Consider the following 24,969-nt stretch of genomic DNA (forward strand, 5'->3'; position numbering starts at 1 on the left):
TAATAATAGGTTTGTTCTAGCATCAGTTTGAAACCATCAGCGAATAGTGGACCAGCGCGAGTAGAGGGGATCGCACTGGTGACTGTATTATGTTCTTTTACTGACCAACTGTTTGCTGATGGTTTTTGACTAGTTTGACCGTTTGCTAGAACAAACCTAATAATAATGAATATTTTGTATTTTGACAATGACATCTGATGTGGAAGTCAAAACATTAATAAAATTATTTTTTCAAGTTAACTTTCACATGCGCGTCTTAAAATTTAATACTTATATCATAAATAACTATTAAAACTATCTTAAGAGGAAACAGTATAGATCAACAGGTAGCGAAAATGTGTTCCAAGATTGCGGCTGTAATTTTGAATATTTTTTCAAGATATTTGGCACACATATTCGTAATATAATAAAGAATGGCGGTACAGAGCCCAATTTGAAAAATATATTAATATGTGGAAATTACTCTGTAATTAAATACAATATAAAAAAAACGAGCTTGTACCGCCATTAAGAAGAACAAAAAAATACACTTTTTTCAAATACAACTTTTTTATCCGATTTTGTGTTATTTTGGAACTACTAAAATTTTTTATTTCATTAGTAGTTCCAAAATTACACAAAATCTAGGCATCGGATAAAAAAGTTTATTTGAAGAAAGTGTATTTTTTTGTTCTTCTTAATGGCGGTACAGGCTCATTTTTTAAATATTGTATAATTACAGAGTAATTTCCACATATTAATATATTTTTCAAATTGGGCTCTGTACCGCCATTCTTTATTATTTTACGAATACGTGTGCCAAATGCCTCGAAAAAATATTCAAAATTACACTGACAATCTTGGAACACGTTTTGGCTACCTGTTTATCGCTACTGTATTACCTTAAAACATTGCAATTTGCTAAACCAGTATATTTTACTCTACTACTACTCTACTAGCTACCTCATTTTCCACTGTTTCTAAAGACTTGTTTACATGGGTAGAGTTTTGAGGAGAGTAGAGTAGTGGTAGTACTCTACCAAAAATGGCTTGATACCATTCACGTGAGGAGAGTACAAGTATAATACTGATGCTAGTATAGTGAAACCGATTTTTGTATTTTTAAACACTCTTGATTATAAGTGCACCTTAAATTCTTAATTTTTTGCTTAAGCTTGTTTACTCCAAAGCCCCCTTTGCCATTCTTTCGACGATTTCATCCTCCGCAGCTTGCTGCAAACTTTTATTTCTGTAGTATACACTACCTAAATTCCATAAACACTGGTATTCGCCGTATTATAGCTCTACAAGTTTTAAAGTTTCATCTTCGGTGAACTTCATTTTCACTATTTACACAAAACACAATTCCAGCCAGAATGACAGCGCCCCCATGTACTCTCCTACCTACTCTATTCTGCCATAATTGAGCGTGTTCCATGGGTAGAGTGTGCAGCCGAGTAGACATTTTGGCAGTAGTGGTGGTCATAGAGTAGTTACTTTGCCATAGGTTGCTAGTCACTCTACTTTAACTCCAACTATACACTCTACCAGCTATTCTACTGTGCTGAGCATTTTTACAGGTAGAGTTACTCTACTCTATCAAGTACTTGCATCATTACTCTACCCGTGTAAACAAGTCTTAAATCTACTGAATGAAAATCTACTTAATCTTAATGAAAAATGTCTAAAATCATTTACCCACCTAGTATTATTGTAGAATTTAAGACAGTCCAGTGCCTTATAAATAATTTCAATATGAATATTTTTCCCTTTAATTCTCCTTTGATACCACTCCATTTTAGATTTTGGGGAACTTATTTCATTGTGTTTATAGACCATATTTATTGAAGGAACCCAATCTGGAGATTGTTATTATCTATTAAGTCGGCTGGTTTTCCTATAAGATTAAAATGTTAACATCTTCAAAAATCGTTACTGTTGTAATTGTAACTTACCAGATATAAAATGATTACAGCAGACAGGACAGGAAAATTTTCATTTCGCTAGTAAAACCTGTACATTGTATTGCATTTAACCATTGTTGTCTCTCAGATACCTTATTTAGTTCAGTTTAAAAGTGAACTTTATCTTGACTTTATCACATTTCACACTTCAAAACACAACACCAATGAAGCATATTATCTTTCTAAATTAATACTTCCAGAGAAAATGTTAAATTAATCTTTGTACAACACAAAATTACAAAGAAATACAACTAAAATTATCTAAAACTCGTTAAGAACAGATAGAATAAGATTTATCTTTTACACCCAGTAGCCCAGTAGCCATATTGACATATTGATTTAATTTTGAAAACGATTATATTTAAATTTGGTAAATATAACTCCGTACGACCACGCAACTTGAAACACAAGTACGCAAACACGGTTGCGTGAAACGTGGCTCGCAATCGTGAAATTTACGAGACTTGCTCGACCTGTAGATTCTTGTCTGGTGAGAACTGCCGTTCTCTGTGGATTGGATAAAAAGTCGGTAAAGATAAAAATATATGCTAGTAAATATAAAAATCATATAAAAATGTATCATTACGTTCTATAAATAACCATAATACTTGAGAAAAAAAATTCCCTATAATACCAATAAGGTAATTAAAATAGAATAGGTAGATAAAAAATAGGTAAAACTTAGATTATGTGTATCTTAAATTACGATTATATTATTATTATTATATTGTTAATTACGACTATATCGTGGAAATACTATAAGAACAGAAAAGTCCTCGCTGCACGTCCCGTACCATTGTCCATTTTCCCACGATGTTCCATCTTCATACCATTCCATCCTCAGCTCCGCGTCGGCCTGATGTCTCCATCCTTTTTATGTAGGCACCCCGCTGTTATCTAGGGTGGTCGAGGTGCAAGAACATTGACGTTTCTTTCCATTTCTCCTTCCAGACTGCTAGTTCTGGTTGAAGTAACTACGTTGAAGTAACTACGGTAAAGAGCTGGTGGTATATTATTTAGCAACTGTGATGTTTACTCGTTGGGATCTCAAATACCAATGACTAATCTTTTCGCCATGAAAGTAGAACTAAAAGTGGATTCCCCTGTTTACTGTTTGGTATAAATAAAAGTGAGAGTGTTTAGTAAAAGTGCTAAATCGACTAGATTATAAATAACGAATACTAATTGTTATTTCAAACTGACCTTGTATCGAAAATCGAAACGGCGGCGATGAAACGTCCTAGACCCTTTGGTAGATGATCAAGAGCATCAGCTCTTTGATTGCCATATTCCAAGTGACCTGGAACCCGTACCAGTATGACACTATTATGTTCTGTTAGTTTGTCAAGCTCCTCTCGGTATTCCCACACTAGCCTTAGGTCCACTAGTCAGTACTAGTGAGATCAGTACTAGTTTCACATGTTAATTGTCATTCATTATTGTACTCATTTGCCCTCCTTTGCGGCAGTAAAGTAGCACTTTATTGTACTGAAAGAAAAATTTTACTTTACCTGCCACGATTAATCGAGATTTAATGTAAGTGGTCGATGGCAGTAATCGATTATTTATTTGAGTTAACTTACAATTTATTTACTTTAATTATTAAAAATATTGTACAAAATTTATGACATTGTTAATTAAATTTATATCAAAAAGTGATATTCTGTAGTATTTTGTAATTGTATTCATATAAAGGAAATCAAAACTTTACCGATTTAGTAATTATTCAATATTAATAACTATCGATTAAAAATCTAAAGCGGCCATCATGCAAAAGTCATGTCATCACTGCACTGTCATGAAATTTTTATTACGTCTAAAATTGAAAAAATTCTTAAATTGTAAATTTTAAGTAAGTGTTAAAACCAATATCAAATTGTTGGCGATAAAATTTTGTATGCACCACGTCAGTAAAGACTCTTTATCGAACTCATCTGTTATTCGCCTCGTTCGCTATGCTCGCTCTGCTCATAATATCAGACTCATTCGATAAAGAGTAACTTTACTGACTTGGTACATATATAACTATTATTGCATCTGCCATGCTTCTATTATTTGTTCCTGTGTGTATATGATTTATATACAAAATAAATTAAATAATTTTGTTTTCAGGTACAGGAAGAGTATTTCCCTGTTTAATTAAGCAGCTTCATTTGGATGATTCAAAATTAGCTTCAACTTGTAGACAACACTTACGTAGGAGAGAAAAATTGATATCACAAGACTTTAAAGTTAGTAAAGGGCTGTTAAAGGCTTGTAAAGAAGATATTAAAAAGACCCAATGCAAAAAAAGAGTGTCTAGTGATAAGACTGTGCGTTTGGCACAAATATTGCTCTGTCTGGAAGACTTCATAAGAAGTGATTCAAATAATCCCAGAATGCACATAAGCTCTGAGTGTGAGAGTGAGATTCAAGAACATAGGAAAATGTTGCTGAATGATTACAGGTAATATTTTACTATTAATAGATAAAAATTCTATCAGTTGTTCCTATTAGGGGAGTCAAGATAGAACAAAAAGATGCATTGTTTCCAATACCCATAATCATTTTATTTCAATTATGATAACTATTTTATTACCAATTTTACGAAAAAAAAGTTATTCTTTATAAAATACTTTATATTCTATATGGTCTAAAGTCTAAGATAAAACCAGCAGATATCAAACTTTTTCAATTATAAACAAGGTATGTAAAAAAATATGAATTTCGCTTAACAGTTCACAATAAGTGAATAAGTGCCTTTATTGTTCACAATATTTCAATTAGAAGGATGTAATTGAACACTGAAACATATTTTTTAATTCCAAACAACCTTTCTTAATAACAATTTTCGATATTGTGAAATATAAAGGTACTTTACTCTTGAGTGAAATTAATATTTTTTGACATAACTCGTATAAAATTAATAAAATTTGATGGTTGCATCTTAGATTTTATACAATGCAGAGTATTTTATGGAGAATAACTTTTTTTCTTAAAACTGATAATAAAAAAAAGTTATCAATAGGTTCCAAGTTACGCAGACACACTGTATAAGAGCTAAAAAAAATTTTTGTTGAACATTTATTATTGTTGACGCTTATTATTATTATGTATTTTAGATAAGTTTTATAGAAAAAAGTTTTGATCACTTTGTATAAACATTTTTTTAGATGGTAATTTTCGGTTTTTGTATTACATTTTTGTTATCTTTCTTAATTTTCTCAAAAAGAAACAGTTCAAAGTAAAATAATTTAGTGCATTGTAAAGGCTACATCCTAAGCCTCAAATCCTATCCAAGATGGCGGAAAGTAAAAATGTGCCGTCACCTCTCTCTATAGTAAAAGAGGTAGATTTTGAAGAGAATACATTTAAATGTTATCAAACGAAGCCTAATAAAACACTCGTTTGTATAGTATGTGGAAATAGTTATCATATCTCATGTGCTGTGAAAAACAAAGTGAAATTCTTCAAGATAGGGGATTCGCATGTAATCTGTTGCCAAAATAGTGATGGACAACCCATCGAATCATTTAGTGCCATAGCGATAGAAAATCAGTGGTTAAAAAGGCTGTTAGCTGAAAAAGATGATAAGTAAAATTTATTATTAGATAACAATAATCTATTAAAATCAAATAATGAACATTTGCTAGAAAAATTAAATTTATTGAAATCAGAAATAACCAGAACCAAAATCTCACAAAAACCCAACACAACTGCTAATGAGGGTTTAATAAAAACTCAAGGTAATGACTCAAATAAAAATTTTAATGATAAAAACACCAAACATGTTGAAAGGAATTCTAATATACAGGGCAATTCAAAAATTACTACAAACGAATTAAATGCACAATTAATGGATATTCAAACCAAACAGACATGTGACTACATTACAAATTTAACTTTCGAAAATGAGGAAAGCACAAAAATGAATCTTAATCATATCACAATGGGGAGTTCAGAGAATAAAACGAATGATGAAGGATATCAGATTGTGACAAAAAGACGCAAGAAAATAATGGGAACTGGAATTGGTGATAAGGATTTCCATGGAAAATCCGAAAAACCAGACAAAAAATTGTGGCTATTCATCTCAAAAGTTCCGGATAGTGTAAATGCGGACCACATCAAGAGTTTCATAATAACTAAGACAAACTGCGAGGATATACAAGTAAAATTGTTACCAACCCAGAAAAGAAGCGATAATCAATGTTTCATGATAGGTGTACTACCTGACTTAAGGGAAGAAATTTACAATCCTGCTTTTTGGCCGAAAAAATTGGCATTGAACGATTTAACTTTAGGTTAGGAAGAAGATTTTTAGATCGTGAGCATCACAATAGAGGTCTGCCAACTGGAGAAGATAGACCAGACTCTTTTTTAGTCAAGTAAATCCAAGAGAAAATAATATTGTAAATGTTATTTTATAGTTAGTATTTTAATGTATCTTGTACTGTGTTTGTACTATACCACGTTGTGTTTTATAAATGTAAACTCATTTTTAAAAACAATAAATTTTCTGTCTTTCTTTCTTTCTTAAGCGTTAAAAAAGCACCTAAAAAATTGTAATAAATCTGTTTAAACTTAAGTAATACCATCTTAAAGTGGTGGTAAGTCTGTAAAATTACAAAGTTTTCAAAAACTACATTTTTTGAGACGTTGTTTGAATTAAATTTTTGAGATTTTTTTTTAAGAAACATCGTTTATTAAGTTGTTTGAAAGGTAAGTTGTGCAAACTTGTGAGTTTTATAAGAAAAATTGTATTAGTTACACATTTTTAAACAAAATTCATGTAAGTCTCACTTTCCGCCCACACCGTACTTATGTCCATACATTTTATTTCTTTTTATTATAATCATAAGATAGCTTAATTGTTCTTCTTTCATGTCCAATCTGTAAAATTTCATTTGATCCATTAGTTAAACAATTACATTAAAATAACAACCGTGTACTGCTAGTTTACAGTGCGTCAATGTGTGACGTGTAGATCTTTCTTCAAGACGACAGACTCAGTAAAACACAGGTTAAAACAAAATACGTATATTCAATGTAATTATGTACAGATCAAAAAGAAGTAAAAATAAAATACAATTCGATTTGTCACCGCGTTGCAGCGAAGTCCTCCCCTGGATAGACGTCTGTAAAAGAAAAGCAAAATTAATAACAATACGAAATATTCTTACACCTCAGTGCAGTGTAAGTTGCAAAACAATCACGCGATTAAAATATATAAATTTATCGGGAGCTCGCTCACTTCGTTTGCTACCGTTTAATTATGAGCCGCAAGTTCAACACGGTACACCTTGCTGCTCAAGTTGGCCTGCCTTAGTTTGCGAGGTCACGTCACTACTGTGACTCGCTAGTCAGGTCGGCCTGCCTCGCTCACCTCGCTTGTCTGGTAGTGGAGCCCAGAGCTGTCGCTTCAAGACTGGATATTCTGGATAATCTAGGTTCGCTGGCCTCCTTAAGTACCCTCTGCCTGTGCTGTTTCGGAGAAGTGGAAATGAGTGGGGCATCTGCGCGGACTGTGGAACTCGTACGGTTCTAGTGTTGGTGCGTGTTCGCGGCGTATCATTACAAATGTTTGTGAGACGGGTGACTTTAACGTTATAAGTAAAAAATGATAGAAGCTACAGATTTAATTTTAGAAAAATCTTTATAGAAGGTTTTTTTTTGTAAAATTTTGTCAGTTTTTTTATAAAATTTATATTTTCGGAGTTATTTAAAAAAACATCTAATTTCGCAGTTCATTTGTTTAATAAAAAATTAAGCACCCACTTCTCGAGTAAACTTTTTGATATGTTGTTTATTAAACATTTCTTAATGAAATTACAAAAAGTTCTATCTTGTTTGATTTTTTCCGAAGTGAAAATCTATATGCACATCTATATATCTTTTAAAACTTTGTTAATTCAAATGGATCATGCCGCATCTTTTTTTTTGTTTTTGAATATGTATTTAAAAAAATACTTAATATTTTTCATTTAATATTCCCTACAGTGACATGTGTTGCATGTCTTAAAAGTCACATACTTTGTTTTGTTAAAGTAAACAGACAACATTTTGAGCATCTGCTGTAAACACTTTTACTTCGTGTTTTCTAAGGTTCCCTATTTGTTTACTACTTAAGATGATTTTTGTTACGATATATCTAGTGTTGCCCAAAATCGGTCTTGGTCTTGCAGTCTTGGTCTTGTTCTTGCGTTTTCGCAAGACCAAGACCGCTTTATTTTAGCAAGACCAAGACTGACCGTGCAAGACCTGAGCAAGAACAAGACTAAGCCTGCGAGAATCTTGCATCTTGCAGTTAGGATTGAGTGTCATTTGAGGGTATATGCTTAGAGACTATGAGACGCAAAAAGATATGTAGGTAACAAAAATTTGGAAAATTGGACTTGTGCGGATTATGAACAATACTATAAACATACATAGCGAATCAAAATGTTCATTAAAAGAACACTTGACATATTTATTTAACACGTACTCAAAGGTCAAAATAAATTATTACAATGTAAAAATAAAATGTTTGGTAATACATCCTTTCCTAGCAGACGACGGCGACGGACGCCTTCGCTCTGAAATTAATTGTATGTTAATTGTCTAGATTTTGAGAATAGCTGTCCTTTCATAAAATAATCTGTGTTGTGACGCCGACAGTAATATCCTATTGAAACTTTTTAAAGATATGTCGCCTAACTTGATAAAAAATATAATACGACACACACTCAATTGTTTTTCCTTATTAGTTAGTAGGATTCTAAATACCACATCGTATAAAGATTAAACATCGTACTTGTAAACTTTCTGCAGAGTGTACAATTTTATATCAATGGGTCAAACACAATTCCTTTCTAATAGACAGAGTTTTAATACAGTTTCTTTAATACAGTCAAGTTTATGGCATTTATTTGGTTTTTTGTGTTTTAACCATGTTTTAGCACATAATATGTAATATAAGGTTATTAAATGCAAATGTATAAAGAAATAGACTAACTCCCATGGGATATGGTAGATAGCATTTAGTGAGAGTATAGGCAGGGATAGTTTAGATCGTGGGTTCAAACCCCACCCGATGTGAGTTGTTTAGACATTTATTAATTTGGTTTTTTTTTACTATGTCTACAGGGTGAGGCAGATAAATGTCCTATTAGAAATATCTCGGAAACTAAAGGCAACAGAATCATGAAAATGGGAACGAAGGGGTTTTAAGGAGTGATCTATTTAATGAAAGTATTTTCATCCATTTCCTACTTCTGATTATACCGGATGTTGCTTATAACTTCGTATATTTTTAGATTTTTAAATTCTCCTCGATGCCTTCGTTGTTAAAATATAAGGTTTTGTAATGTTATGTAGGGTAGTTTAAAAGACAATTACATTTTTTTTTTTCGTAATATCGTAACAATATTCACACCCTGTAGAATTGTAGTAGTTTGACATAAAAAACTATTTACGTTCATATGATTTTTAATATATTCTACTATTGTTAAGAATTGTTAGTATAGCTAAATTTTTGATTTTAGAATAAAGGGTTGGTCGAAACTCGGAATGAGTATTTTCTGAGTTTTCTTAAATGGAACACCCTGTATTTTAGTATTGTAATGAAATGATATATTATGGTACTTAAGCATTCCCTATTCCTAACTGCTTTAGTTTGTGAGTTATTGGTGATTCAAGCCAAACATTAATTGAATCAAAAAATAAGTGAAATTTTATTGGGTTGGTCGTGAACATATTCAATCGCAAATAATTTTTCGGAAATAGATACATATTATCTAGACTAATCCTAAAAATTACCAATAATGGTTGAGCTATCAAAATTCCTACGTAGTTAACATTGTTGGCGCGATTAACAATTAAGCACAAACTAAAGCAGTTCTTTCTTCTTCTTCTTCGTCTAGCCATTCACGTCCACATCTAAACATAAGCTTCTTCAAGTCCTCCTTTCCATTGTTTTTTGTTGTACGCTACTTGCAGCCAATTTTTCCCGGCAGTTCGTTTCAGATCATCTGTCCATCTCATAGGAGGTCTGCCTATGGGTCTTTTGTGTTGGTATAGGCTATAGGAAGTTATAGGAAGCTATAGGTGTTGGTATAGGAAGTTATAGGCTACTGCCGGTATAACTTGAAGTAGGAAATATATAAAAATATTTTAATTAAATAGATTCAAACTTCAAAACCCCTTTATTCCAATTTTCATGATTCTATTGTCTTTAGTTCTCGAGATATTTCTAATAGGAAGGTTCTGTCTGTATCTGTAGAGTAGGGAGTGTGAGTCAAGTCCCACAGCACTTAGGCCACAATTGACCCATTGTACATCCTCCCAGGGGGTTGTCGTCCTTAGTTCATTATCCATCCTGCCATTTCCAGGAAGGTGGACAAATCACCTGGTGACATCTCCCCTATATCGGCAGGTGTAGGCCAAGGCTCGCCGAACGCATACTCTCGTATTGACGATAACTCCGGACATTCACATAGGACATGCTCGACAGTTTCGTCATCTCGTTCACACCTCCTGCATAGAGATGTGTCTACTAGCCCCAGTGTGTGGAGGTGTTTTCTTAGTTGACAATGGCCAGTTAAAAAACCAACGGTCAAGCGTAGGTTTTTCCTGGTCATTCTCAAGTACTTTTCTGATGCTGACTTCCCAAGGTTCCTTAGTGTTACCTTGGCAAGTCTACATCCTGGCCCTTCTTCCCATCTTCTTACGGTTTGCGTGTGGGAGTGACATTTGACAGTTTCCGCGATTGTTGTAGTCGACAAGCCAAAAAGATCACAAGGTCCTAAGAGTCTTAGGCCTGCTGCCCTTCTAGCCAGCTGGTCAGCAATGCGGTTGCCTTTATTTCTGTTGTGTCCTTTAACCCACCTCAGGATGATGTTGTTACCATCCGAAGCTTGGGCTAGTGATTCATGACACTCCGTTACTAGCCCTGATATGACGCGTGGTCTGTTCAGGGTTAGTAGCGCTTGTCTGCTGTCTGTGCAGATTATTACAGTTTTGCCGGCTATACCTTTCCCGATTATCTCTTTTGCGGCTATGGAGATACCAGCCAGTTCAGTCTGAACTAAGCTGGCATTTTTGCCCATGCCCCATTTTATACTAAGGTTCAATGATCTGGAGTATATTCCACATCCTTAGCCTTCTTTCGTTTTGGAGCCATCGGTGTAGATGCAATATGCATTTGCCACGTTTGACTCCCTATGTTGTCTTGTTTCGATTTTGTAGGGTTTGTCGAAGACAAACGTAGGTTTAATTGAGTCGCATCCATGGGCCGCATGCAGCTGGGGCAGTGCCTCCAGCTCACCCCGCCAGAAACGACATCTCAATTGTCCCATTCCTACATCAAGGTTTGCACCCGCTGAGCGTAACCTCATCATCGTCATCAGCGCCACCTCTCTGACATATATGTCTAAAAGGGTAATGCCAATGAGCAACTCCATTGCAGCAGTTGGTGCTGTTTTCATGGCACCTGTTATATTTAGGCAAGCCATCCGTTGAATATGGTTTAGTTTGTTGATCGCTAGCACTTTTGGTACCCAAGCAATGGCTCCGTAAGTTAGCATTGGCCTAATGACAGTAGTGTAGATCCAGGCGACCACCCTGGGCGAAAGGCCCCAAGTGCGTCCGACCGTTCGCCGACACTGTTCATAGGCAATATATGCTCTTTTAGCTCTACTATCTAAGTGAGAGTTCCATGTTAACTTCCTGTCAAGGGTAATACCAAGGTATTTCACCTCTTCAGAGAAATTCAGACTGCAGTTTAGAATCCTAGGGGGTATTAAGCCCGTGATCCTTCTTTTTCTGGTGAAGAGGACCATCTCTGTCTTTTTTGTATTTATAGACAGTGAGTGTTCCTTACACCATGTTTCTATTAGTCTGAGAGCAACTTGTAATCTCTCGCATAGTGTGTTCTCAAACTTACCGCTTTGCAAGACGGTTATATCGTCTGCATAGGCTATTGTGTAGAAACCGTTCTTGCTGAGTTGGTAAACCAGGGTATCCAACACTGTGTTCCAGAGGAGTGGTGATAGCATCCCCCCTTGTGGACATCCCCTCGTAACCATCCCTCTAACCAAAACGTCTTCTACATTTATGCTTATTGCTCTATTTGACAGCATACTGAATATCCATTCGCTCACGGCCAGGGGGACATTCCTGACATTGAGCTGTTGGGTGATGGTTGGGAAAGTTGTTTTATCAAACGCTCCCTCAATGTCTATGAATATACCTAGGGTGGATTCTGTATTATCCAGCGATCTTTCAATTCTTCCCACTACTTGATGAAGTGCAGAATCGGTAGATCTTCCCGAAGTATATGCATGTTGATTTGGATGAAGTGGATTATGAACCAGAACTTCATCTCTTATGTACCTCTCGCATAGCCTTTCCATCGTTTTCAAGAGAAAAGATGTCAGGCTAATTGGTCGGAAAGCTTTCGGTAGGGTGTAATCCATCCTACCTGGTTTTGGTATGGAATGGTACTCTCTCCACTCTCTAGGAATATATCTCAGAGCCAAGGAGGCTCTGAAGATTCCCACAAGGTGCGGCAAAAGAATATCCAGTCCCCACCGTAGTAGGGCTGGATATATGCCGTCAGGCCCTGGTGACTTAAAAGGGGCGAAGCACGATATGGCCCATCTTATCTTTTCCTCACTAATTAATGTTCTGGCAAGATGCCAGTCATTTGGTGTGGGTATGATTATTTCTTCCGTCCAGTTTGGTGCTTTTGAAATGCTAGAACCGGGGAAGTGTGTTTTCGTCAGGACCTCAGCACTTTCGCAAAGGTTGAAAGTTTTGCTTCCATCTTCCTTTGTTAGTATGCTGATATGCCGATGTGGATCTTTTGAGAGCGCTTTTTGTAGCCTGGAAGCTTGCGGAAAATCTTCGATTTCCTCACAGTAGGCTCTCCAAGCAGCTCTTTGTTTTTGTCTACAGACTTTCTTAAACTCTCTGAGGTTTGATTGATAAATATCCCAATCCTCTTTGAGTTTGGTGCGTTTTGCTTTATTAAAAGAAGTTCTTGCTGTCTTTCTAAGGTGTTCCAGTTCAGTGCACCACCAAGAGTTGGTTTTGCGACTTTCCTGGACCATCCTTATCGGACAGGATTTTTTATAAGCGTAGCTTATTTTATTTTGGATAGATACCGTGTACCTTTCCAATTCTGTATTAGTTCCTGGAGTTAAAGCCTTTTCATTCCGCAGAGCATCTTCTAAGAGGCGGTTGTAGAGTTCTACATCCGTCTTCCTAGGGTCGCGAGATTTGATAAGGCTTTTTTCCAGACTAATAATATAGGTCAACCAGCGGTGATCAGACATAGAGATGTCCTCTGAGACCTGCCAGTTCTGAATTTTATTAGATATTTCTGCTGTTGCTAGCGTGATATCTATAACAGTTTGGCTACGAACATTAATAAATGTAGGTTCCGTGCCTCTATTTAAGATATACAAATCTTTACTAATAATATAGTCATAAAGAGACTTACTTCGAGAGTTGTTATCTTTGCTGCCCCAGCCTAGATGGTGAGAATTCGAATCGCAGCCGATAATAAGTTCTACCTTCTGGCTGAGACAATGGTCTACCAGATCTTCCATCTCCTTTGTTGGTGGTAGGGTGGCTGCATCATCGGTCTCTAGTATCAACTCTCTGCTTTTGCCTTTTCCCCATGGTCATTTTACTTTAACAGCAGTTACGTCTGAAGTACAAAACTGCACCAGGGGGGAGGCTTTAATTTTCCTGGGAACATATATTGCTGTTCTCGGTTGTTAGTTGCTTGGTAAGCTGAAGATTTGACCATTTATACTGCCAAAACCAGTTATTTTGGTCTTAATTATCCAAGGTTCTTGGATTAATGCTATTGCATCCTCCTTTACATCCAGATGGCGGCAGAGTGTCGCGGTTGCCACCTTTTTGTACTGGAGGTTGCATTGAATAATGGTTACCTTTTTCCCGACGTCTTTGCCCATGGCGAAGGTGTCGTATTGGTTCTTTTTAGGCGTCCATTTCCTCCTCACTTGAGGAGGCGGCAGCTTTAGTCGTTTCGGTGCTTCCTCTGCAGGGTTCGTCGACCACCATCTGATGGTCGTCGTCCTGCTGTGGAACCACGGGTGTTTCAGTCTCAGTAACCGTATCCGGTTGCCGAGTATCTGAGGTCCCTGGTTCCGAGGAGGTGCCCTCCATTTTTTGTTTGCTTGCTTTTAGAGTCAATGAGGTGAACGCGTAGCTCAGCCTCATTGCTCTTTTCTTAAGGACAGCCATGTCCTCGTCTCCGATTCCGAAGACGAACAGGTGTCCGTTTGGATCGGTTTTGGCCTCATGGTGGAAGGTGCACCATCTCGCAACTGACATGTCCGGATTTTGCGCCGTTAGCCTCCGCAGGAAGGTTATCTGCCTCACCATGTATGTTAAGTCAAGCTGAAAATTTACCTATACTGTTACGTTGTTCTAAGATCTAAAGTAACGTTTAATAAATAGCAATATGCTAGTGGGTAACTGCGAGACTTGCAAGACCAAGACCAACACCGGGAGTGCAATACCAAGACCAAGAACAAGACCAGGTGTATTGGTGCAAGACCAAGACTCTCTAAGTCTCTTCTTGGTCTTGCATTTGGGCAACACTAGATATATCCTAGCCCAAGATAGCAAGGAGGATAGAGTAGGAACTACAATATGAACATGCACATATTTAGCAAATTGAGAACATTGTTGCCAAGTTTTGTCCAACAGTTTGTTATAACAACTATTTTATTTACAATGAGAATACAATTTCTGATTACTCGTTATTGTTTGTTATGGACTTTTAACTTTCAATTAACAAAGTAAGTTCTCAATCAAAGGCAATTGGAAAATAAAAATAATTCGATCCTAGACACAATTGTCCTTTATTTCAATCTTTTCTTTAACTAATTGCTTGTCTTATGTACAGCCGGTTCCTAAAAAAACTGATACGACTCTTAGTAAGTTTTGATCATGTTGAGCAGTGTATTTGATTGATCTGACATTATATTGATTATGACAGACAAATAATAAAATAAACAAACAACAAACAACTGATTCATGAAAAAACTAATAAGTATTTTAGAAAAATTTAAACGCAGGATGAAAGATTACATTATTACCGAGGGCGGAAAGCCCCTTAGAATAAACAAGCAGTTTCTATTGAATGAAATATTTGAAATTAAATATCACACTTTTTTTTATTTTCAGCCCTGTAACTTATTAAAATAAATATTATAGAAGTTTTCAGGGACTTTCAGCCCTCGGTAATAATGTAGTCTTTCATTCTGAGTTTAAATTTTTCAAAAATATTTATTAGTTTTCTCAGGATTCGAAAAAAAAATGAATACAATTAAAATACATTGAGAATTTTGACATGCGTCACAATTTTGCATTAACTCAATGTAAAATTCTAAACTGTTGAATTCCAGCTTCTCTAATTATTTGACATCACAAGACATTAGGAACTATTTGTAGATGATTGAAATCTGTATTGAAAACAACTGTTAAAATTGGTCTACGTAATTAAACATATTCTAAAATTTTGTAAAAATGTAATACATTTCAGTTTTCAGCCCAAACTTAGGCCACACACAATGCAATATTGTTCACATTTTTGAACTGTCAATATTTTTATTTTATCATCTATTGTTTAAAAACAATACAGTTGATAAGATACCCTCAGTTGCGGAGAAAGTATTAATAATAAAGATTAATAATAAAGTCTAATAACCGTGGAACAGAATAAGCTATCTAACAAATTTTAAGATTTGGCAGTGACATTGACAGTATGTAAATATTAAGTATTTATCCTTCAAAATACACTGCTCAATTTTCTACAAAATACGCGTCAAGAGTCGTATCAGTTTTTTTTGGAACCAGGTGTACATGTTGTTAAAAAAACACATTAAACATTTCAAACATGTTTGGAATTTACCAAATTCCACAACGACTACAAATATTAAATTGTATTAAGTAATATAAATTTTTCAATTTTTGAACCTGTTTTGTCCTTGTCTCGATATATTCTAAGAAAATCCACAAGGAAATTGAATTCCTGTAGTTGGCTGTATACCATAAATCACAAAAAATGTTAAATTTGTTTGTAAAAAGTATATTCAAAACATACCTTTTACAAACAAATTTTACATTTTTTTTACATTCTAAGAAGTTCTAAACTGCACTCAAAGTAATGACCTTATTTGACAAACTCTAACCAAGTAATGAAAAAAATAATTGTTTTATAAAAAGCTTTTATTAAATTACAGAACATGTGTAAGAAGTTTTGTAAATATTTATAAATCAAGTTCTTCATCTACGGTTGAACGTTAGGAACGGTTTTAACATTTCCTAACGTAGTTATAACATATGTGAATATCTTGATAATGTTAGGTGCTTCAGAATGGTTCTCAGTTTTGCAGAAAAAAATTTTAAGGTGGAGTACTATTTTCGATCATACGTCATACGGAAAAGTGCACGAAAACGGTCCAAGCTTAAAATCAACAATGATTTCATCAGGGGTGTGCTGAAACCATTGTTGATTTTAAGCTTGGGCCGTTTTCGTGAACTTTTCCGTATGTTCCGAATGCTGAAGGAGTCAGACAAATCCACTGTGTGCCATTTCGGAATTGCGGACTAGAATTAAAGATTTTTTCATGCCAGAGGCAGTAACATATCTAGCAATTTGCCTTAGGGGGGACTTCCAATGAAAAACCAACCAAAAGATACAAAAAAGATAAACTCAGCTTACATGAAAGACATAAATAATATCTTATAAGCATTAAGTTCCCTTAATTTTACCAACTAGCGTGTTTATTGGGTTGAATTTGTCTTTCTGTGGTTTCGATTTCATGTTAGCTAATTATATTTTTATGAACAGACGGGATCGTGAATTGTAAGTTTTTGAATTCCCTCTTGTCTTCTTCGCTTCAGCATCCATCTGGTTTGCAATTTTTAGAAGTCATGGAGGTGTTACCAGGGAAATGGACCCATAAGTTTTCAATTAAAAATCTTTTAGTAATATTTTTTAACATTTTTCAATAATATTAATGTTTACATTAGGTTGAAAACTTTGCCTTTCAGTGGCCAGATGACGCTAGTCACCTACTCCATTAACGTCAGTTGCAATGCGGGGATAAGCTTTCGTGGTTTTGTCACTTCGAGCAGAGAGCAGCAAGCGTACGCCTGCGGCCTCTCCGATGATGACTCCAAAAAGAGTCGAAAATCGTCGATTCAGAGTGCTGGTTTGCACTCCCTGTTCTAAGTGAAAAATAAGACAGTTTTGCCTTCGCATTGCAACTGAATAAAAAAATGGAATTTTTATTTTATTTTTATATTTTTATGTTTGAACATAACAACTAACCATAATCTGCTCTGTGCTGGATTCAAACTAAAACTAAAAAGAATAAAAGCCCCCACAACGCAGAAGAAACCTAATACTCGACTCCTAAGAAATGCCGTAATAGCAGATGAGTTCGGAAATAAGATAAATCGTGAGATTAAAGAGCAGTTAGAAAGATCTGAACAAGAAAATATCGGTCAAAATCTAGATATCATGAATTCCGCCATGGTCACCACAGCAAACGAAGTTTTGATTGAAACCAGAAAAAGACTCAATAAAGAAAAAGGATTGGATGACCGATAAAATACTAGACCTTATTCAACAAAGAAGAAATTGGAAAAACAAAGACGAGATTCGGTATAGAGAGATATATCGACAAATAAGGTACGAGGTTAAGCGAGCAAAAGAGGACTGGATGGAACAAAGATGTCGTGAAATGGAAGAACTACAAAGAAAACATGACGATAATATAAACATAAACATTAATATACATAAAAAGCTTAAAGAAATTACCTACACTCAGAGAAAAAGAACTCCTCACTTTATGAGAAACTCCAAAGGTAAAATAATTCTCGACTTGGATGAAAAAAAGGAAGAATGGACTAACTATATAAAAGAGCTCTTCCTGGATACGAGGCCACCACTTAACACCACAAAGTATACGAATACTGGTCTTAGCATTTTAAAAGCGGAAGTAGAGAAAGCCATCAAACAGAGCAAAAATGGGAAATCTCCAGGCCCTGACCAAGTACCATCAGACTGGCTCAAACTTCTGGATGACGACAATGTCTCACAACTAACAAACATTTATAACCATATATACGAGACTGGAATGATGCCACAGATATGGTTAGAGTCTACATTTATTCCACTCCCAAAAAAACCTAATACATCATCATGTAAAGACTTTAGACTAATTAGTCTCATGAGCCACTCTCTCAAGCTACTTCTTAAGATAATTCTTAATAGAATCAAGCAGAAATGTGAAGAGACAATGAGAAACAAACAATTCGGTTTCGAATATCTTGGGTTCGACGCATTTCTAACAGAGAAGTCTTAAACAGAGTAGGTCAAGGCGAAGGTGACTTAATGAAGATGATAAAAAAGAGAAAACTTGAATATCTGGGGCATATAATGAGAGGTAGCAGATACAGGATGCTGCAGTTAATACTCAATGGAAAGATCGACGGAAAAACAGGAATTGGTCGAAAGAAATATTCATGGCTCCGAAACCTTCGTCAATGGACTGGCTTATCGGCAGATCAATTGTTACATGCCGCACAAGATCGAGAACGATATCGGCAAATTGTTATGGAAGCTACCCACGCCTAAAAATTTGGGCACGGTACTTAAAGAAGAAGATGTTTGAACAATTTTTTTCTTTAATTTTGAACTTTGGTAGTGGGGAAATTTTCATTTTCCCTCCCCGTAGATCCGCCACTGACCAGAGGGCATCTATTCTAGAGGGATCTAACATCGGTTTTATCGGGAACGTGCGTCGTCGGGAATAATGTTTGCAAGGCTATATCATGTATACTAGATATATAAATATTCATAAACATTTCAATATTCATTTCAGTACTGTTTATTTTGCCGATGATTTTGCTGCATACTGTATTAGGCCGTTCATGAGCGGAATGTTGCCGTCAGTCACCCTTACCCCCAGCCCTTTGTCGGCCACGCAGGGTTCCGTCCCTAGAGATTTTACTTATTTACGTCATTACCTACTTATTCCCAAATTTTGGTGCACCATCTCGATCATGAGCGTCACAAAAGAATAATAAAAACCGCGACTTTGACCCCTTATAACTACCCTCGTCCCCCACTCTGGTTTCTGGCCGTTGGGGAAAGTCATGTACACAACTAATTTAACATATCCCCGTATATTTTTTCCATATTACTTATCACGCACAAAGTCCGCTCCCAGCTCTTAGACTATTCGCTGTGAGCCGATGAGTAGAGGGGATTTGACAGTTTTCGCCAGCGCTGTTACTGACAGTTTTGTGCATTGAATTTAAACAATTTTATCAGAAAAGTATAAGTTTCAAACCGCGAGAGAAGCGCTACCGACGAAACTCACACCCAATAAAACAGAGGTATCCTCTAAATTTCACATAAACTTCTTCTTTTTCTCAATGGCCACTTGCGTAAGCAGTCATACAGTCGCACGAATTTATATATAAAATATTAAAATTATAATGAATAAAATAAAAAAACATAATTACTTTTACTATCTGTGTATTCGTTCAGTAATCAGGTTACAATAATATTTCAGTTCATAATTTGTGTTTTTCTAGATAAATATCTATTTTTTTCGTTTTGTATATTTCACATACACCAATTTTATCAGAAAAGTACAAGTTTTAAACCGCGAGAGAGCGCTACCGTCGAAACTCATAGCCAATAATAAAATAAATGAATACCATTTAATAGGAACTCTAATAATTATTAGATAGAGTTTCTATTATAGAATCTCAAACAGTGGAATGTTTTTAGTACACTATTATTGTACTATTATTTTTTGTATTAAGGTACACTGTCTATATTACAAATAAATAATTTATTTATGTAAAATATGTATTTATCTAATTATCTGGAAAATAAGGTTGTTTTAGCTATTTTTATTATATGTACATATAAACAATCAAACATCATTTAATATTTATTTATTTGTTTATTTTTAATATAATTACTATTATTTCGCTAAGATTTTTAAAAAGATACGTGAAATAAGGCCTGGTTACATAATTAAGTAGTATGGCAATACGTTAAAGTAACTATTAATAATCATATATATAGCGACTGTTTTACAGCATCATAGGCCGTTTATCGCAATTCGAACGCCATTGTTTTCTGTTTTGCCATGAATCTATTTCTATATTTCTTCTGTTCATGGCTATATTGATCCCTTTTTCCCAAGACTTTTTTGGTCTCCCTTTTTTCCTTCTTCTTTTTGGGATCCACCTCCAGGTTTTAATTGGTAATCTCTCATCATTCATTCTTCTTCATTATTAATAATCATAAGAGTGGAATATAACCTCGACAGTTTTCCTATTAATAATACAATAAAAAGTATGATTGCATGGCCATAATCAAATTTGTTTTTTTCTGACATAATATATGTACCTATAAATACAGTTTATACAATATTTTGTCGGACTCTTATTTCAACCTGAAAATTCTGTTGTTTATTAAAATGGTATGAATTGATTATTAACAGAATGTTATATAAAAGTAAATTTTTTATTTCTATTTTTCAATTGTAGTTACAAAAATTATTATCAATATCTATAAAATAATTAGATACAGTAGCCTACCTCTATAACGAGAACTGAAATGGCGGACTAATTACCTCGTAATAAGCGGATCTCGCTATATCAGACAACAATAATATTGTGCATACATATGAATATATTTTAACTATTTATAATGGAAAATAAGCCACAATATTATTAAAAAATGATTTTTATTAACGTTTCGACGCCCAAATCGGGTGCCGTTGTCAAAATACAAAATATTATTAACATAAACAAAAATGTTGTTGCTTAGTAAAAAAATTCTTCTAATAATTTATTTATATGATAGAGCCAAAATTACTTGTTCTAATGAAAATTCATTTTTAGAAGAAAAACAATTCTTAACATCTGTTTTATTAAAAAATGATTATCCTTTATCGTTTATAAATAAGGAATTGTCAAGATTGGATCGAATGGAACAGAACAACATAGAACGGGATCCTACAACATTCACAAGAAATAATACGAGGAAAATATCAATACCATACATAAAAGGACTATCCGAGAAACTTAAAACAATAGGAAATAAATTCAACATTTCAACAACATTCAAAACAACCAACACATTGAGATCTATTCTATCTAAAACTAAACCTAACAATGAACAAGAAAGGACAAAGAATTGTATTTATAAAATACCTTGTGAATGCGAACAGTTTTATATAGGTGAAACATCAACACCATTAAACGTTAGAATAAGTGAACATCAATCTTATATTAAAAATAGAGAATTTGATAGATCTCAGATATGTCAACACGCATGGGATAATGAACATAGAGTTCAGTGGAGAGATTCAAGTATAGTCCTGAAAGAAACAGATAGTAAAAAGAGAAAAATCAAAGAAGCGGCTCTAATTATGCTAAACGAAACCAATTGTGTCGCAAATTCCTCGGTGGAATGCAGTAGGATGTGGATACCCATACTGAAAGAGGAAGTCAATAGAAAGAAAATACCACAATTAGTAAGTCAATAGTCGAGTTAGTACATATTTTATATTTTAGTATTACTTATATATCCATGTAATATTGATATTATTTATAATTGAAACAAAATTATAGTAAAGTCAGAATTTGGTATTAATTTTGAGAGTAAATTAAATGTAAGACCAAATACTTACGATGTCGGGATAGTATCACGAGGTTTTTCCTGGTTTTCCCTCGTGATTTACTATGAGATCTCTAACGCGAGAATTTTAATGTCACCCTTGCACGTGGTTGTCTTTTTAAAGACAGTTCACATGCTATGATTTTTTTTTGTGACGGATATTCTTGAGTTGGGGTTGATTTCATGTAATCGAATGAACTATCTTTCAGTAAAGTCGTCCCAGGAACGCAACTCATAAATATTGGCAATATCATTTTAAAGTCTTCTACTTTAAAATGTATCATATGTATCTGAATTGCCGATATAAATGAGTCGAATTAAATAAATTATTAGAAGAATTTTTTTACTAAGCAACAACATTTTTGGTTATGTTAATAGTATTTTGTATTTTGACAACGGCACCCGATTTGGGCGTCGAAACGTTAATAAAAATCATTTTTTAATAATATTGTGGCTTATTTCCCATTATAAATAGTTAAAATTGTAAAAATGCCACAAGAAAATAGCTTCAGAACAACATATGAATATATAGTATTCTAAAACATTAACTTCCTATAGTGAAGCCATTGGGGGCAATATAAGATGCTAAATATTGTTTCCTCTACATTGTACACACCCTATCAAAATAGATATCAAAATGACAGTGTTGCCATTTAAGAAAATCAACGGTGACGTCATAGCTCTAAATTGGGACACCCTGTATACATTATTATTGTATGTAAAAATTTCGATTTGAAATACTAATCGACGGGTCTGAGTATTTTTCAAAAAAACAATTAGTATTTGAACTATTGAATTTATTCCAAATTACAGACTCTTGTTTTTCATAACTTTGTTATTTTTTATTATCTTGTAAATACTAGGGAATAAAATTTTTATATTTTGCCGTTATGTATAACTTTACACACCCTATAAAAACAGCTATCAAAATAACAGTGTTGCCATTTAATAAAATCAACGATGACGTCATATCTCTAAATTGGGACATCCTACCCTGTATATATTATTATTGTATGTAAAAAATATCGATTTGAAATACTAATCGACGGCTCTAAGCGTTTTTCAAAAAAAAACAATTAGTATTTGAACTATTGAATTTATTCCAAATTACAGACTCACTTTGTATTTAACTAGAAATTATTTTTGATTGTTTAGCTTGTCTCCTGAGGTTGTGGATAAGTGTAAGAATGAAACAGCTATATTCTGTGAAGGGTATGGAGTTGGAGGAAAGACTTTACACTGTCTGATGGGTCATGCTATGAACATAGGAGAAAAGGATACAGTAAAACTTGGACATCTATGTATGAGAGCAGTAAGTACAAAATAAACTGTTGTGACAAGTACCACTAGTCAAGAACCCAACATTTTATTTTTAGTATTTTTATTTTTATAGTAAAAAATATCAGTAGTAGACTACAAATTTTGACATTGCATGTCTTGTCCCACTTCTTTCCCAAATAAGCATATTTTTTGGTCCCCTATATTTGCATAAATTTATCATTAAAATACCATCAAGAATATGCTAAAAAACTGATATACACCATAAATATATACCACGTATAAAAACATATATATGATAATGTAAATAAACCAAACCCCTGATAAGGCATGAATATCTTGAGATAGTGTAAATATACAAGAGAGGCAGTTGTTTACATCAACTCCCATGTTTAAACATTTTGAAATAAATTGCTATAATTTTTGGAATTGATAAAAGAATGATTTTAATTGTACATATTTACATGCTGGCAAATATAATATTCTTCAAATTTAGAAAGTTTTGATTATATTTTTGATGGTTACTTATATTACTGGCGCATAATTTACAATTTCTTTCATTGTAATATCACTTTTATACCTAACATTTTACCGTTACCTTTTATTATTTCTAAAGGTAAATTTCAAGCTTGTCATTTTTTATATATAGTCGTCCTAATCTGTAAACAGCGTAACTCCATAATTCTCTGAAAATGAGTTATTACTGCCCTACTTATCGTTTAAAAAGGATGAACATGCATATTTTTACCAGATGAGTAAATAGCCACATCTTCGTATTTACTGGATCTCCCTTGCCGCCAAATGTAGTACGAAAAATACGTAGATCCCTAGTTTGTCATACCACACGACTGACCTATCACTGTTTAGAAAGTGATATTTTTAAGAAAACGTTGGTGGTAAGTAATATTAAATACTCATTAAACAATATTACAAATGTTAGTGATATGTGTATCTATAAAATATTCCGTTTTAGCATCCTATCTTTTAAAATGGGAGATACGTAGTATTCGCTTTAGTCATATTTAGAGAAATAGTTGTTTGTGTCTCCTGTAAAATTTGGATAAATGGAGTTACACAGTTTACAGGTTAGATCGACGATATTTTGTTCATATTATAGTTTTTCTATCATTGATTCTTATGTTTTACTCCTATTGACAATCTCTTTCATGAGAAATATAAATACGTTGGATGTATATAAATACGTTGGATAGACAGGTAGTGAGATGCCAATTATTTATCTCCCCTTGGTTTTCTTTAATACAACATTCGTTTGGTTTGCAACTAATAGAAACCGTGAAGGTGTAACCAGAAACTTGGTCTCATTAAAAGTTTTATTTTTCTTCGGAAATAAAACTTGTTTTAGGCAGATGTCGCTGCAGTACCGGCGCTAGGGTATAAGGCGCCCGCCTGCAAAAGAAGCATAGGCGCTCTTCGGTGTCTTTTAAATTAGTATTTTGTATAGCACCGACAGAAAAAAGGTCATTTTGGCGCCCCCCAAAAAGGGGTGCCCGTTATCGCCGGCCCTGTCGCTACGGCATCCATATCGAGTTATTTAATCAGTGGCGGCTCGTGGCTTTAGGGACAGGGTCGACAAGGTTTTGTCTCCTCAGATAGGTATGCCATCTAATTAAAAGGCTTCAATTTCATAGGAGATTTTTGGTTTGTTTTTTTAAATTTTTTTTTGTTTTTTTCCTATAAATTTAGAACCTAAACCTGTTTATAAATTAAGTCTATTTAGTCTATGTTGTTTCGAAGTAGCAAAATGGGTTATAACGTCATTGTAAAATTTATTATTGCTTTGGGGAGATTTTAATAGTTTCTTTCTATTGACATTTGAAATTTGAGACAAGTTTGACATTCTCTCTTGTTTCATGGTGTTTCGACAATACGTTTTGACTCTTTTGAGACAACAGAGATCCCGTTCATTTGAGCCCAATAATTTATTAATTTCGGGAACAGTTTGTTGTACCTAATGAATTGCAGTATATAAAATTATACATATTTTGTAACTTATCCTACCTTCCGAAAATATTT

At 34.1% G+C, this 24,969-nt stretch overlaps 1 protein-coding gene across 1 annotated transcript in view; it reads left to right on the top strand.

The window, feature by feature from the left end:
- Window positions 1-24,969, top strand: part of LOC126882098 (Golgi apparatus protein 1) — a 155,795-nt gene that overhangs the window by 16,951 nt on the left and 113,875 nt on the right. Inside the window, exons 2-3 of the mRNA XM_050646947.1 lie at window positions 4,056-4,389; window positions 22,813-22,969. Coding sequence (XP_050502904.1) covers window positions 4,056-4,389; window positions 22,813-22,969 — 491 coding nt within the window. The remainder of the gene's footprint in view (window positions 1-4,055; window positions 4,390-22,812; window positions 22,970-24,969) is intronic.

The sequence above is a fragment of the Diabrotica virgifera genome, chromosome 3 (genome assembly GCF_917563875.1).
Source record: "Diabrotica virgifera virgifera chromosome 3, PGI_DIABVI_V3a".
Lineage (NCBI taxonomy): Eukaryota > Metazoa > Arthropoda > Insecta > Coleoptera > Chrysomelidae > Diabrotica > Diabrotica virgifera.